General features: G+C 40.6%; 1 protein-coding gene across 1 annotated transcript in view; it reads left to right on the forward strand.

Moving 5' to 3' along the window:
- The window catches only part of ERC2 (ELKS/RAB6-interacting/CAST family member 2), a 981757-nt gene that overhangs the window by 164728 nt on the left and 800139 nt on the right, over positions 1–16890 (forward strand). The window contains exons 3-4 of the mRNA XM_043885488.1: positions 4369–4392; positions 5031–5447. Of these exons, the coding sequence (XP_043741423.1) occupies positions 4369–4392; positions 5031–5447 (441 nt within the window). The remainder of the gene's footprint in view (positions 1–4368; positions 4393–5030; positions 5448–16890) is intronic.

The raw sequence follows: 16890 nt of genomic DNA on the forward strand, positions 1-16890 counted from the left end.
TGATGTAGAAGTCAGATGATTTAGGTTGTCTCTCATCCTCCCTATAAGAGACACCACTGCTATTTTCTAAGTTGTCAAACTGGAGAACCACCTCCTTTTGGTCTACTTTTAGGGTTGTTAGAGGATGGAGTCCAGGATCCCAGAAACCAAGATTCTGGCTTTTGCAGTATGTTTGTGTGCTCTTGGGCCTGTCATTTAACCTGAGTGGATCTGATTTTCTCACTTGTAAGATGAAGTTAACAAGCTAATCTTCAGGGCCTCTGTGAGCTCTAAGAATTCTGATTCCATGCCATCAGGATGTTAGATGGATTCATCTTTCAGAGTGTGGGTTTTTGTGCTTTTGTCACAGCAGCATACCCTAGCCTATATATATATCTATATATGTAATTATGATTGATTATTGTTGTACGGCAGAAACAAACACAAATTTGTAAAGCAATTTTCCACTTATTAAAAAATAAACTTTTTAAAAAAGAAAATAAAAACTAAATGAAAAATAGATTTTGAGACATTTTTAAACGCTGGATTATAGATTATCAGATTGTGTTTGGTCAATGCTGAAGTCATTCAGTAACTAATAAAATGATTACCTGGAAAGTAAGTTTTCTTAATGTACAACCTAGAGATATCCATTGTGACCATCTCAGAGTGAGGAATTGCTTGGTTAGAGTGGCTGAGTTTTATTTTGAGAATTGTTAACAGCTGTCAGAATTGCCTGCCTTGTCTGTTCTGGCCACTCTAGCCACCCCCCCGTTTCTTTTTTCAGCCATCCTGAAGTGTATATGGGCTTCCCTGATAGCTCAGACGATAAAGAATCTGCCTGCAGTGTAGGAGATCTGGGTTCAATCCCTGGGTTGGGAAGACCCCCTGGAGAAGTATTTATACCAGTTCAGAGTTCAGGTAGTATACTGGTTCATGCAAGATGCTGGGGTCAGACTTCGAGGTGGATGAACACCTGACTGTGGCGCTTACCTGGCTGGGTAGCTTAGTGCAGGTTACTTAACCACTCTGCCTGCATGTTGTCTTTCATTAAATGCCCTGTCTCACTGGGTGTTTGTGAAGAATGAAAAATGCTTAGAATGGCACCTGGGCTATGGAAGGGCTATAAAGATTTTTGTCATTACTGTTCCTTAATAGGTCTAGTCTGTCTTTGCCTCTGGGCTTTTATACTTTCTCCACTCTTTCCTTCATTCTTCCCAGGGTTGGCTCTCATTTATTCTTCAAGACATAGCTCAGTGGTACCTCTTAGTTTGGGTAGCTCTTGTGTTTTCTTACATTTCTTTAGCCTGGGTTACACCTTCCCTGCATTTCTAGCCACCTGGCTGTGACTTCTGTCATATTGCTGCTATTGGTTTACATGTCCACATGGATTGGGAGCAAGGACCATTTCTTTTTGTTTTCTCTCTCTCTCTCTTTTTTTTGATATTTCACAGGTATGAGGAAGACACTGGGTAAATGAGTATTGAATGGATAAATGGACTGATTTTTTTCCCCCCTTCATTCCTCTCTTCTTCTTATTCTTTGCTACTTCTCTTGTCTACTACACTTCCTTCCTCCCTTCATTTTCAAGTCTGGCACTTGATGCATTACCTTAGTTATTCCTCACAGGAACTCTGAGGTAAGCATTATGATTAGTCCCATTTTGCAGGTTTGGAAGCAAAGGATCAGGGCACTAGACAACTTGCCCATCCAAAGGGGCAGCAGCCTTAACAGCGGTTGTCTTCCAGTGCTGCTGTCTTTGCTCAAAGCATTTTGGCATTTTTTGGAATTCCCTTCTGACTAGTTTATGAACTACATAAGAAAACTAACCTTATTTTGGTCACTCCCAGGAAAGATAGTTTCTGGTACGATCATTGTATTTCATTGTGTTTGTCTCCAAGTAAACTTTGATCATTCCAGAAATCCAAGCCACTTTAAGAGGACAGAGATTTGCCCTTGTCAGGAATGTTTAAATGGCTTGAAGACAGTTGCATACTCTCAAGAGGCTTAGCAGCAGCCACATCAGTGGGCCGAACACTGTCGATACTTCTGTGTGCTTTGTTTTGGTGTGGTTTAGGGATGGCGGGCTGGTGGAAGAAGGTCACATTACCTTGTAGTCCCACTTCAAGTTTTTTTTTTTTTATTAGTTGGAGGCTAATTACTTCACAACATTTCAGTGGGTTTTGTCATACATTGATATGAATCAGCCATAGATTTACACTTATTCCCCATCCCGATCCCCCCTCCCACCTCCCTCTCCACCCGATTCCTCTGGGTCTTCCCAGTGCACCAGGCCCGAGCACTTGTCTCATGCATCCCACCTGGGCTGGTGATCTGTTTCACCATAGATAATATACATGCTGTTCTTTCGAAACATCCCACCCTCACCTTCTCCCACAGAGTTCAAAAGTCTGTTCTGTACTTCTGTGTCTCTTTTTCTGTTTTGCATATAGGGTTATCGTTACCACCTTTCTAAATTCCATATATATGTGTTAGTATGCTGTAATGTTCTTTATCTTTCTGGCTTACTTCACTCTGTATAATGGGCTCCAGTTTGATGTTTTTTATGACAGCTTTATTGAGATATAATTTATGTACCATGCAGTTCATCCATTTAACATGTAAAATTCATTGGTTTTTAGTATATTCACGAAGTTGTTGAACCAAATGGCTAATTCCAGAACATTTTCATCACCCCTGAAAGAAACACCCCTCAAAAACAAACAACTTTCAAGGGCTGATTTTCATCACCCCCCAAGAAGACATGCTACTTTAATAGATATCCTTCATCTCCCCCACAATCTCCCCTGACAATCACCAATTTGTTTTCTGTCAGTGGATTTGCTTATTATGGATATTTCCTGTCAGTGTAATCATGTAACATGTAGTATTTTATAACTGGCTTCTTTCATGTGGCATATTGTTTTTAAGATTCATCCATGTTACAGTGTCCACCAGTACTTCATACTTTATATGACTAAATAGTACTCCATTTTATGCATATACCACATTTTATATACTCATTCATCAATTGACTGATATTTAGGTTGTTTCCACTTTTTGGCTACTATGAATAATGGTGCTATGAATATTTATGTATAAATTGACTGTTGAATGGATAAATACCATGTAGTAAGACCCTATATTGGAATAATGTTCATCTATCAAATGTAGCATGATACATGCTACAACATGGATGAACCCTGAAAACAGGATGATCCCATTGGTTTGGAATGCCCAAAATAGGCACATCCATAGAGGCAGAAAGTATTAGTGGTTGCTAGGGCCTTGAGGAGAGGGAGGAAGATAGGTAGTGACTTCTAAAGGGTATAGAATTTCTTTTGGGGATGATGAAAATATTCTAAAATTTATTTGTTTGTGGTTTTACAACTTTGTAAATGTACTAAAAAGCACTGAAATGTAATTTTACTTTACAGGGGTGAGTTATATTTTTAAAAATTTATAATCACTGTCATTAAATACATACCAGTTGCTTACTCTGCATTTGCTACCTTGGGAGATGCCGTGACACACAAATGAGAGAGTAGGCAGGAATCTCTCATTGGATGTTTTTAAGTGAAAAGTTGACCTGGATACCAATAAAGAGTTTGATAAACGCATCACTTGGTGCTAATTTCTGGGTACAGGCCCCACTCAGAAAAATCTCAACCCCTCTGGATATCAGCTATGAGAATTCAGAAGGATTTCCCAATGTGGACTCCTCCAGTATTTATGTAACTTAGTCATGTTATTTTATTATCCATGCCTTACAATACTGTGAATTCCCTTTAGGCAGGACCTATGCCTTGCATTCACCTTGATTTCCATGCTTAGCGTTGTGTCTGGTCTGTATCAGGAGAATGTGTTTGGTGAATGGATGAGTGACTGTGTTTTGGAAGTCCCTGCATTATCTCCTAGGACAAAAATGCCTTCAGCTTATGGCTGTCTGGTGTGATCAGTCTGTGGTTGCCCCTCTTGGGGAAGTGTTGCTGAATTCACCACCTGTCTTCATGCAATTTTGTTTCTCTGGCACTTCCACTCTGAAGGCTAAAATGGTGATGTGGGTAGCTCTGGAGTGTGGTGCTTTCATCTCTGGTAATAGCAACCAAGATACTGGGTTCCTGGGTCAGTGAGATTTAGGAAAATTAGAGGTGGAATAAACCTCATTTTTTTTTCTTTTTTAAAATCATGTTTATCAAGCATCAGTGCTATAAATTCTATGTAGCTTATGGGTCTTTGCTATAATAAGAAACTGATTTTCTTTTTTTCTTCTCTGTGAAGGTACTTTATGTTGATTAAGTTCTTTCTGTTAAATATCCTTTGCTTGCCCTGGACTTTTCTTTGTGTTGATTTTTGCTTCATTTTTCTTTCATTTCCCATGCTGTTCAGTTACTGGATGCCCGAAGAACCAAGGTTTGTCCACTCTTTGCCGCTCGTTTGTTGTGCTCTGCACAGCCTCACCTCCTTGTGTGTTTGAGTGCGTCTGTCTGTCTGTATTTGTCCCCTTTTGCTTGCAGATGCAGTAATCCTGTTTACTAAACCTGCTCACAGCTTTATTTGTAAAAATAAAGTCCTTGTTTATGTCTACTTGTAGTGGATGCTATCATTTTTATTTTTAAATGGACATACACTTACCACAAAAAGTAACAGATAGTAGAATAAAGAAACCTTAGGAAACAAGGAATACTGAGTCTGGAGCATTGTGGGTGTAAAGAAGGTGTGTTTGTGAAAGTTTCCCTCTAACCCTTTCCACTCCTAAATTAAAACTCTGTAGATGTGTAATTTACCTTGCAACTGACACTAATACACTGTTTCTGTGTATGTGTACCTTTCTCTTAAGACATTCAGAAAGCATCATTGAATTAACACCCCTTCTCCATGTGCTGTCCCTTGCTTCTGAAGTCACCTTGGAGAACCTAACAGCTGGCCCCTCTGGACCTCATGATTAACATTCCATCTTCATAGTGTGATAGCAGCAAATAGCATTTGGCATGTTCATTGACTTTTTCCCCCCTTCTTTCTCCTCTCTTGTTCCATCTTTCTCATCATAGCACCTTCAGTTGACAATCCAGGCCCTTCAAGATGAGCTGCGAACCCAGAGAGACCTCAACCACCTCCTGCAGCAAGAGAGTGGCAACCGAGGAGCAGAGCACTTCACCATCGAACTGACGGAGGAGAACTTCCGGCGGCTCCAAGCTGAGCATGACAGACAGGCTAAGGAGCTGTTCCTATTGAGGAAGACCTTGGAGGAAATGGAGCTGAGAATCGAAACGCAGAAACAGACCCTCAATGCCCGAGACGAGTCTATTAAAAAGCTTCTTGAGATGTTGCAGAGTAAAGGTTTGCCGTCCAAAAGTCTTGAGGATGACAATGAACGGACACGTCGGATGGCAGAGGCTGAGTCTCAAGTCAGCCACTTAGAAGTGATTTTAGACCAGAAAGAGAAGGAAAACATACATCTTAGAGAGGTAAGGACATTCAGTTTATTTCTCTAAAGTCATATTTTACAAGGTAAAATATGTTAAATGTGTTACCAAGTTATTATCACAGGTTGGACGTTATCTATAGCCTTGACAAAATTCCCCTTGTCATCTGTTTTATAACCTTCCTGTCTGCTTATCACCTTTCAAGTGGAATTTGGCATTAGTCTTTTTTTTTCCCTCTGCCCACCACACATGTGTTCCATTATTATTCAACACGTATTCAGGATCCAAGTGTGTGCAGCACACATCAACTCTAAGGTCATTTATAGTTGCTTTCCTACAGATGGCCATTGTTTCAGGGTCTTTTAAATACAGTACTGTTTAAGTTTTAGATATTTATTAAATATCCTCTTTTTAAAGGAGCAAAATGAATAGGTGATTAGCAAAACAATGAACTTAAATGCTTCATAGCTAAATTTGGTGTGGGATTGTTAGAAAGTAAAGCCTAAGGATATTTCTGGAAACAATGGAAAAATGTGCAGACCGATTTTGAACGTTTAGATAATCTTTGCCTGCATTTACATTCATGTAGGACAGAGTGTTCTTGGTTTTCTGAGTGTGCATTTTGCACTTGGTGAATTAAATCATTTGAAGTTTCTCAGAGGCAGCCTCGCTGGCTTGCCACTATCATTGAATAGTGGGATGCTCAGATATCTGAGAATATGCAGTTGGATAGCTCTTAGAAAGAATGTAGGTGACCTTCAAGGTTTGAAATTTTTATAGCAGTTCCTTGCTACTGTGGTGGATGTGAATCTCAAAAGTACCATGTAGGCAAAATAAAATGCTGTGACAGACACAGATCTCACAGAAAACAGGAAGCAGTGAAGTGGCATTAAGTATATTTTCAAAATATTCTGCAGCCATAAATAAAAATTCAAAAAGACGTTTGTTTTCAGACAAAACTATATTTCTTGGCATTATGTACCTTTTTGGATGGGCAGTCCTTCCAGTGAGTCATTTGTTTGATTGCTCAGAAAGCACAGCTTTCATGTTGGGACTTGGTAATGCAGCTGCTCCCAGTGGTTTTCTCTGATATTAGATTGTATTTGGTTACAACATTTTAGTAGACTTTTGTGTCTTTGGATTTAATATCCTCCATGCTTACTCTCCTTGGTTTTGTTCTCATGAGACCCTAGCTACATGTTTGGGAAGTGAGATTGCTTGGCTTCACGTTAGATACTTAAAGATATGTTTTGTTGGGCCTGGTCTTCCCATTCATATTCCAAGAGTGTGAATGTGGTGGGAAGATGACTAAGATGGCCCCTATATCCATACCTATTGGAATTCATATCTTTATGTAATCTCCTCCCTTTGAGTTTAGGCTGAACCTAGTGACTTGATCCTAAATAACAAAGGTAGTGGGATGCCAATATTACTTCCATGATTAGATTAGTAGTAATTACTAGATTACTAGTAAGACTGTTACTTCCATGTTGTTCGTACAGTCTGTTGCCATCTCAACTGGCATGCTTTGAAGCAAGTTGCCATGTGGCAGAGGCTCATGTGGTAAGGAACCTCTAGGTAGTCAGTCTCCAGCTGACAAACAGTAAGGAATTGAGACCCTCACTCGAACAGCCACAAAGAACTGAAAACTGCTAACCATCACTTAGTAAGTTTGAAGTGGATCTTCTCCAGTTGAGTCTTTCAATGAGATAACAGTTTCTAGGCTGACAACTTGATTTCAGCTTTCTGAGAGACTCAGCTGAGATGTGCTCAAATTCCTGTTCCACATAAACTGTGAGATAATAAATGTATGTTTTTAAGCCACTGAATTTTGGGTGAATTAGTTTCTGCTCCACTGTATTAGCTGTCTGTTGCTGTGTAAAGAATCTCTTCCTGGCTTGCACTATAGACTTTCTATTTAATTTACAGAGGAGAAGCAGTGATTACTGCCATGTTATTTCATGTAGAATGTCTGTGGATTTTGAAATTTTGATTGTGTTATCTCAAAACTGTAGTTGGTAGATTGTTTTTGTTATACCGTTGCTCAGTCGTGTCTGATTCTTTGAGACCCCATGGACTGCAGCATGCCAGGCTCCCTGTCCTTCACCATCTCCCAGAGCTTGTCCAAACTCATGTCCATTGAGTTGGTGATGCCATCTGACCATCTTGTCCTCTGTCATCCCCTTCTCCTCCTGCCTTCAGTTTTTTCCAGCATCAGGGTCTTTTCTGATGACCTTGAAAAGATTGGTAGATTGCTATAGTTTAAAAAAGCTGCTGCTTTATTTTGGGTGCCAATGGGTCATGTTTCCTGTACAGCAAGGCTGTGGTACTGGAGAAATCCCCATCTGCACGGGATTGACCATGTTGGGATCTTGGGGTTAGGTAGTCAGTCTTGTCTTGACAGATTCTGCTCCTTGGCAGTATTTAATCGTGCCTTGATGGTGGCTTGATTGTTCTAGGATATTTTCATTTAAATGAATCTAAACACCATTTGATTTCTGTTTTATGAGATTAGTTGGACTAAGATCATGGCATCCGATCCCATCACTTCATGGCAAATAGATGGGGAAACAGTGGAAACAGTGGCTGACTTTAATTTTCTGGGCTCCAAAATCACTGCAGATGGTGATTGCAGCCATGATATTAAAAGACGCTTACTCCTTGGAAGGAAAGTTATGACCAACCTAGACAGCATATTAAAAAGCAGAGACATTACTTTGCCAACAAATGTCCGACTAGTCAAGGCTATGGTTTTTCCAGTAGTCATGTATGAATGTGAGAGTTGGACTATAAAGAAAGCTGAGCACCAAAGAATTGATGCTTTTGAATTGTGGTGTTGGAGAAGACTCTTGAGAGTCCCTTGGACTGCAAGGAGATCCAACCAGTCCATCCTACAGGAGATCAGTCCTGGTTGTTCATTGAAAGGACTGATGTTGAAGCTGAAACTCTAATACTTTGGCCACCTGATGTGAAGAGCTGACTTATTAGAAAAGGCCCTGATGCTGGGAAAGATTGAGGGCAGGAGAAGGGGACGAGAGAGGATAAGATAGTTGGATGGCATCACCGATTCAATGGACATGGGCTTGGGTGGACTCTGGGAGTTGGTGATGGACAGGGAGGCCTGGGGTGCTGCGGTTCATGGGGTCGCAAAGAGTCAGACACGACTGAGCAACTGAACTGAACTGAATGATCTGGCATGAATATATGTCATGCTTCAAACCTTAAACATTAGTCCAGAAGCTCACAGGGAGTGGTACAGGAAATGCAGGCAATGCATCCAAATGTCCTCCTTGAGCAGAAGACCAGAGTCAGTGGATAACCCTTATCTTGGCTTGTCAAGAACAGAGAATGTGAAAAAGGTGTCTGTTAAAAAAAAAAAAAATCTCATTTTAAACTTGGAGTTGAATAAGATTTTGAGGCCTAAAGGGACTTTTCCCAAGGGAAAGAGGTTACCACCTTCTGAGAGCCATTTAGTATATTTCCAGCAATTTCGGTAGTTTGAAATTGGTTTTGGTGGGAATATTGACACCATGGAAGTCAGCAAATGCTACTCTCAGGGTTTTCTGCCCCTTTGGCGCCATCCCTGAGAGCCTATTTACCAACACACCTCTGAATAAATGCCATGAAATGTTTACCTACTATACAGCAGGAAGAGGTAAGTTAAATAGTGCAAGAATTATAATTATGAATCCATTAACCACTCATGGTTCATCACATGTTTTTATAGCATCATCTGGATAGTTGCATATATGTTGGGCACTGTGAAGAATGCTCGACCTTGATTCACAATTCTCACAACCACCTTATTTGTTCATTCATCTATTCATCCATCTACCCATCCATTTTGTGACTACTTATTGGGGATCTGTTTGGGGATAGAGTAATGTTAACTGATAAAACTTGACTTCATGGTGATAATATTTTATTGGGGTGAAACAGCAGTTTAATAGTTAAACAGAGAAGTATCAGGAGGAAAAGAAGAGGGTGAGGTACTAGGGAACTGAGTGGGGTCAACTTCATATTGGATAGTCAGGGAGGGCTTGTTGCAGGAGGTGGCATTGTGAACTTCAGTGACAAAAAGGAACCAGCCATGTAAGGCTCTCAAAAAACTGTTCCAGTTAGATGGCAAGGCCCATGTCTAGGAGGTATGGCCATTTTCTGTTTTCCCCTTTTTGCCTGGGGAAACTGAAGAACAAGTGACATAAAACATCTAGCCCAAGTTCCCACAGCTAACAAGCTGATATTTGAGTTAGGTTGCCTCCAGAGTCTCAGCTCTTACACCATTTCTTATATTCCTATTCTAGAAGAATCTTTTTGAAAGTACACTCCACAGTATAGCCATTTTGTGGAATATTGATATGTGTTTTGAGAGGAAAAGGGCTGCAGGGCTAAATGAACTTGGGAAAATGTTGAATTTCGTAGAGCTTTCTATAGGATTCTTTCTCTCTAATATGCAACTATGCAGCAGTGATTTCCAAGAAGAGGACTGGGGAAGGTAGAGCCTCTCAAATTGACTTCATTTGCTTTTCTCTTGTTGCACTGTTGTTCTTTGTAAAACAGTTTGGAAAAACACTGTGCTAGAAAATACAAATTGTGCTTTTAACTTGTGACCTACAAAATATGTAATAATATACATAGAGTTTCGCACAGCGAAAAAACTGGGTAATTTCCTCCATTGGTTATTCTAGAAGGCAGAGTTTATTGTGAGCTGTTTCCACATTCTCTGCTGAATTTTAGAATGTTTGTTCCCCTGTCAGGGTATTTTATTTTATTTTATTTTTTTAGTGGAAAAATGTGGCTGACTGCTTTTGGTATTAAACCAGTAAGAATAACCCAGCTTGAAAAAAGAAGTTGCCTGACCTCTGTTAATTTAAATGAATCTGAAACAGGATTTAAAATGTACTTGAGGTTTTAAGTTCAGTGTGTTCCCGATTCCCTTTTCATTTTGCACGATTCAACCCAGTTGGGGCTGAATGGTGTAATGCTGGGGAATGGGGTGTTAGTGGTTTTATGATTCATTCTCAGGCAGAGGTGTTGGACCTCATATAAACCTCATCTCCTAGAATACTGGCCTTGTTTAGCCTATTGTTTCGGGAGATTTAGAATTGGCAAGAATCGCACATGGGCAGAGTCAGGTTGCTTTAGTGTCTCGTTGTCTTTTGGTGGTCTGGAAAAGGCTGAGGGTGAAACCACTTCTTTGCCTGGCAGGAAACAACAACAAAAAGATTATGATCTCAACTTATTTGGAAGACCAGAACTATTGCCCAAGAACTACAATCGACAGGCTAATGTGAGCTGAAGTATTGGCTCAAATACAAGCATTACTCACTAGTGTCGTCTGATGCGTTTGGATACAGGTTGATTTGATAAGACATTGTTTGATGTAGTAATAGTTTACCTTGTTCTCTAGCTTTTTCCACAGAGAACATACTGTTCCATATGAAGGTTTTAGTAATCAAATACCCAAAATACTACTGATCTCGTTAAAGAAAAAGTGGGTTTATGTGCTAGGATCCTGCTATATTCACGCTCCTTAATGTTTTGTTGGCTGATCCTTAAGAGAGAGTTAGAAGTCTTTAGTTTAATTGTACTGGAAGATGTTTGAAGGGAAAGGATATATGTTCTGCTGTCATGCTTGTTGATTTCCTATACTAAAACCCTTGGGCAACTTGCCTGTCTTTGAAAACAACTGAAGTTGTTGGGGACCACAGTTGCTACTAACCTGGGACAAGTAAAGCCCTCAGGACACTGGGCCTGGGCTTCCCTCCATGCTCTTGGGGGAGGGGTGCAGGGAAGAAGAGGGCAAGGCAACATGAATTCTTGGTCTCCTCATTTATTTATCCAAGTTGTTCCTAGGCCAGCAGGAATCCACCAAGGCAAAGTCTGACCTAGAAGTTCTTGAGCTCATACACCTTCTACTGACAGCTCAAACCTCCCCTATGTAATCATTGCCGAAACTTCTAATCTCCACCCTAGTCCCCCCTCTCTCAATACCATATGGCCTCCTTCTCTGTAATACACACTTGTCTCCAGTTGGGCTGGCTGAGCCACGATTTTGCTGTTGCAGGCATTTCTAATTCTGACTCTACAGATTATACATTCTATTTCTACCAAGAAAACTTATCACAGAAAGTATTCCCAAATACAAGTGACCACATAAACATAATATTTTACATTTTTTGTGCAAGAGTTTCATATATATATATATGTATATACAGAACCTGACAGTAGCTATTTTAATAAAGTACTTTTTAACCTAACCAATATATTCCACCAGTATTTCCAGGCCTCAAATATTGCCTGCAAGATGCTCAGTAAATATTTGGAAGAGTAAGAAACAGTTTAATACCGTGAGAATTGCTCTGTGGCTTATTTTGTCAGTACTGGCAAAGTTTATAATGATTGTACAAGTGTCATATTCTTTTGTTTTCTCTATTGTTGCTCTGTGTTTGGAATCGAGCAGTAGTTTTGAGGGTAGTCTTAACTAGAAGTTTTAATTTTTTCAAAATGTGTTGCATATCATTGGGCACATTTTGAACATCCATATGCAGGATGCTATGGGAGCATCCATGGCAAGTATGTCAGGGATTCCGGTGGGCAGTAAGAAACAGCTCACACTTTATTGAGGTTTATTCTGTGCCAGGGACTGTTCTAAGGGAAAACTCGTCGTAATCCCCATTATACAGATAAGGAATCTGAGGCACAAAGAGGTAGGTGATTGTCATAGGTATTGTCACAAGGTATTGTCATAGGTAAGTACTGGAACCAAGATCAGAACCTGGGAAGTTTAGTTCCAGAATCTATTTCTGTCACCACAGGACACTACTGCTTCTCGGGCTAGTGCATCAAGAAGATCTTGAATGGCACGTAAACCTATGCAGCTTGGAGGTAGGAGAGCTGACAGCGGCTTCAGCCATGGCAGAGCTGGTCTTCAAAGGCGGGAAGAACGTCACCACACCTGTTTGGTGGAGAAGGATGGTTGAAGAGATAGCTGAGCCAAGCGTTAGAGGAGGGAACAGTGGTGGGCTTGGGGTACAGTGAGTTTGGAGCAGCTGAAACTCCCTCTGTCAGGAGGGAAAGGAAATAAAACTGAACAGGAAGTTTGAGGTCGTGCCACTGAGGGCTCTGAGCATGTGACACAGGAAGTTGGTCTCTACCTGGTAGGCTCTGGGCAGCCTTGGAAACATTGTCCCTGGAGAACAGCATGATCAAAAAAGATTAAGTGCTAATTGATAGTGGATTAGATAGGGAGAGAATAAAGAGATGGAGATAAGTTAGAAAGATACTGTCATTCAGATGACCAAGAATCTGGATCCAGGTGGTGGCCAAGAAGTTGAAGGTCAAGGTCATCCCCATCTGCAGGCAGGACTTTGAAACTCAGGAACTGAGTACTAGGAGTGTGAGGAGCAGACAACCACTGGGGGCCTTGGTGTAGGCAGGTGGTGGGACAGACGGCAGGAGAGAATTGTCAGGAGGAGGAGCTGGGGCTGAGAAGAGACTTTGGATGTATACGAGTTTGATGGCATCCTGGTGGAGTTGTCCAACCAAGGACGAGAATGTGGCTGAGGAAATGATCGTGAAGTTCTGCCCAAGATGCACAAGGTACTGCTGACTCCTGGTCACATTTTATTGTAGTTGCTTTAACACATACTTCATTATCTGCGACCACTGAGCTCCCAGTTTGTATGATTGTTCTAAAGGCTGCATTGTCACTTACTATTATTATTACTTAGGAGAAGACCCTAGGAAATGCATACTTCATCATGTTTCTTTCTCAAAAAAGCACTTAATTTTGAATATGGTATCTTTTGAGATTACATGGACTTTTCATTGGCTGATGCCTACTTGATACAGATATCCTTTGTTCTCACTGAGTTCTGTTTTCTCCAGGCATTTAAATGAGGATAGATCCCAATGAAGAATCTTTGCTGAAAAGCATTCTTTCTGGACCTTGCTAACAACACATCCAAAAACAGGGTTTCATAACTTTTACCCTCACATTTCGGATGACATAGAGAATGTACTCATTTCTGTTTAGCAGCATTTGCCTTGTCTTTAAATTCTGATACATTCTTTAAATTTGAAAGCTGCATGCTAATTTGAAGTGGTTGAGGCTTTACCCCATATTGATTTTAATGAGTATAATTGGTTGCTTTTTACAGTAACAGAGACTTGTGGATCCCCAAGGAGTCATTAGGCACAAGGCATATTGCAACCTGCTGAGAAGAGAAAGTGGCAGGGTAGAAAGCATGTGGTGAGGTCGCGGGGAGAAGTCAGGACATTTTGCTGGGAGAGATGCTGATTACTGTCCTGTTCCACCTTGCGTGTGACTGCTTTCTGAAACGTATTTCTGTGGCAGCTCACCTAATGGTTCATTGTCATCATTTGGTGAAGCAGTGTGCCACAAATAAAGCCTCACTGGTGAAAAAGGACTGGAAGCAGCGATACTGAGGATATTTGAGTGTGTATCTCAAATTGCAGCAGTGGGAAGTTGCTCAGCTGTAACAAAGTCCTGTGTGTCTTGGATGGGAATATTAGCTAATACCTTATATGTGGATGAGGCTTCATAGTTTGTAGAACACATTCCATTTTAATGATTTCCTCTGATGTACCTGGTAACCCTCTGAGGAAACTGAGGCTCAGAGAGATTAAGAAGTGATGACAGGTAACATTCACTGAGCACTCATAAGCTAATCACTTTTCAAGGAGTGCCATTTGTGCCTCCCAACAATACTCTGGGGTAGGTGGTGGTTTCCTGCCTCTCAGATGAGAAGGCCAAGGCCCAGATGGGTGGTGGGTCTCTTCCAGGTTCTCAGAGCAAGTAGTGATGGGCCTAAAATTAAAAACTGGGCCTTCTGGTTCCAGGCATCTGTCCCTAATCACTCCTGGATACTGCCAGGGATTTCACCCTGAAATCTCTGAACAGACTTGAGACTAGAATCCTCATCTTCTGACTTCTTGCTCAGGGATATTTTCTCTGTAAAGGCAAAAAAAGAAAAAAGTACAAAATGCTCACTCGCTGTTTCCACCTCCCCCCCCTCCCCCCCCCCGCCGCCCCACATCTTATTAAGTCCTGTTGAATTGGGGATTGTAAATCCGTGAGGTCAGTAAGCAGAAGATTAGACAGTGTCATGTAGGAGGTACCACCAGGGCTAGGCCTCTTCAGTCCATTTGTGGCTCATGAAAATGAAAGTACTTGCTTAAGATAAGAAGCATGGTACTGCACTTGTAGGTGCTCCATGAATTCCCAGGGAAGAGGTGGATTTTTATGGTAGAGAATAAGGGAAAATGGGGGGTGCTTAGAATTAGACCTTCCCATTTCATCTGTTTAAAGTTAGCCTTCTTTTTCAATTTTTTTGCTTTATCATTACCTCATTGTCTAAAAGAAACACTTGCCTTCTTCAAACTGACTTTACTTTTTATCTAGTTTTTATTAGGTATTGTGGGTTTCTTTCTTTGTCAATTGTGAGACATTAAAATGGTATTTACAACCTCCTAATAAGTGCCCCATTTCATTGCTCTTCTAATTGGATAGATTTTGTGAAACAAAACTACTTTCCTATCCACCTGTCTCTGTTGAAAGGGATAGCTTTATTTGTGTTTCCTATTTGGTGTACAGGTTGAAGGATGCCTTAAATGCTTTGGATAGAATGTTAAAGAAGGCAGTGAGATTGGTTGCTGGTTGATTCCTCTCAGTAGCTTATAGCAGTTGTAAAGAATGAAATAAACCCTCTTTACTAAAGTAAAAATATAATTCTATATGAACTGTTTGTAGAAAAAGGAAAAAGAAAGATGAGTGAGACCTTATAGTGATAAAGAATCACTATTTACTTAGAATAAGAGTTGCAAGTTAGAGTATGTGGCACAGATGTGGCCCACCACCTGCTTTTTATGGCCTGGGAGCTAAGAGTGGTTTTACCTGTTTAAATGGTTGTGTTTGAAATGGTTATGTAAGTACCTATGTAATATCCTCTATTTTGCCTGTGACCCTCAAAGCCTGAACTATTAACTGGTTGTCCCTTTAAGAAAAAGTGTTGTGGTTATTGCTGTTCAGTCGCTAAAGTCATGTCTGACTCTCTCGACCCCATGAACTGCAGCACTCCAGGCTTCCCTATCCTTCAGTGTCTCCCTGAGTTTGCTCAAATTTATGTCCATTGAGTCAGTGATTCCATCCAACCATCTCATCCTCGGTCACTCCCTTTTCCTCTTGCCCCCAATCTTTCACAGCAGCAGAGTCTTTTCCAATGAGTTGGCTCTTCACATCAGGTGGCCACAAAATATTGGAGCTTCAGCTTCAGAAAAAAAGTAGAGATTCCTAATTTCTGTAATAGGTAAACAGATTTTGAATCAAGATATTCGGTTAAAAAATATGTGCATTAATTATATGTAGAGTGTAAAAACCTTACTACTTTTATGTATAACTTTTGAGTTTTTTTTAAATAGGAAGACAAGATTTTTTTCATTTCTGTACATTTTTCTTTTGTAATTATTAGATCAGTGATTTTGATCTCCAGAAGTATAGTGCCTTGTGTATTGTCAGTTATCACAAAAATCTGCAGCTCTTTTAGTAATGGTGGGTGTTGGTAAGGTAACTTGTGTGGATTAAAAAGGGAGTCTGTGTGAAGTATTTACTAACCTGGAAAGTACCAGAGAAATGGATGTTGCCATTGAAACTCCATTAGAATTAGGAATTTCTGACCTAACTAAAGCACAGGTTTCCAGTTTGTCCTTCTCTTATGTTTTTAAAAATAGTGTGTTTATTGATTTTTTTTAGTCTTATGCAATTAGTGGTTAAAAATCTGTTGCTGCTTTGAAGGAACTAGCATGAAAAAGAAAGTGCCCATGTGTATACAGGTTGTGTTAAAAAGTATTTACTTACAGTAATTTTTGATGTGCTGTAGAATTGCTTGGGCTTCCCAGGTGGCCCAAGTGGGTAAAGAACCTACCTGCCACTGCAGGAGACGTGGGTTTGATCCCTGGGTTGGGAGGATCCCCTGGAGGAGGAAGTGGCAACCCACTCCAGTATTGTTGCCTGGGAAATTCCATGGATAGAGGAGCCTGGTGAGCTCCAGTTCGTGGGGTCACAAAGAGTCAGAACACCGAGCACACTTGCACCATAGTTGCTAGGTTTTCCGATGGGAAGTGTTTGTATTTAGTGAAGCCTAGGACCTGGTCAGAATGACAACTGAGAAATCCCCTACTGTCCTTGGTCCTTCCTTCAGCCCCTACGGCAATCAGGTTTCTTGGTGATGTTTGGTTGTGTGAATTGGGTTGCCAGTTTGAGCATTTTCAGTGTTGAGTGAGGACTCTGCCTATTAATGGAATTTTCCTTCATTGGTATAGGCCAGGGTTTCTCAACTGTAGTACTGTTGACTTGGAGGAGGATAATGTTTTGTGATGGGGACAGTCCTGTGCAATCGTAGGATGTTTAACAGTATTCTGGGCCTCTATCCACTACATGCAAGTAGTACCTTTCCCCTTTCCC

The sequence above is a fragment of the Cervus elaphus genome, chromosome 24 (genome assembly GCF_910594005.1).
Source record: "Cervus elaphus chromosome 24, mCerEla1.1, whole genome shotgun sequence".
Lineage (NCBI taxonomy): Eukaryota > Metazoa > Chordata > Mammalia > Artiodactyla > Cervidae > Cervus > Cervus elaphus.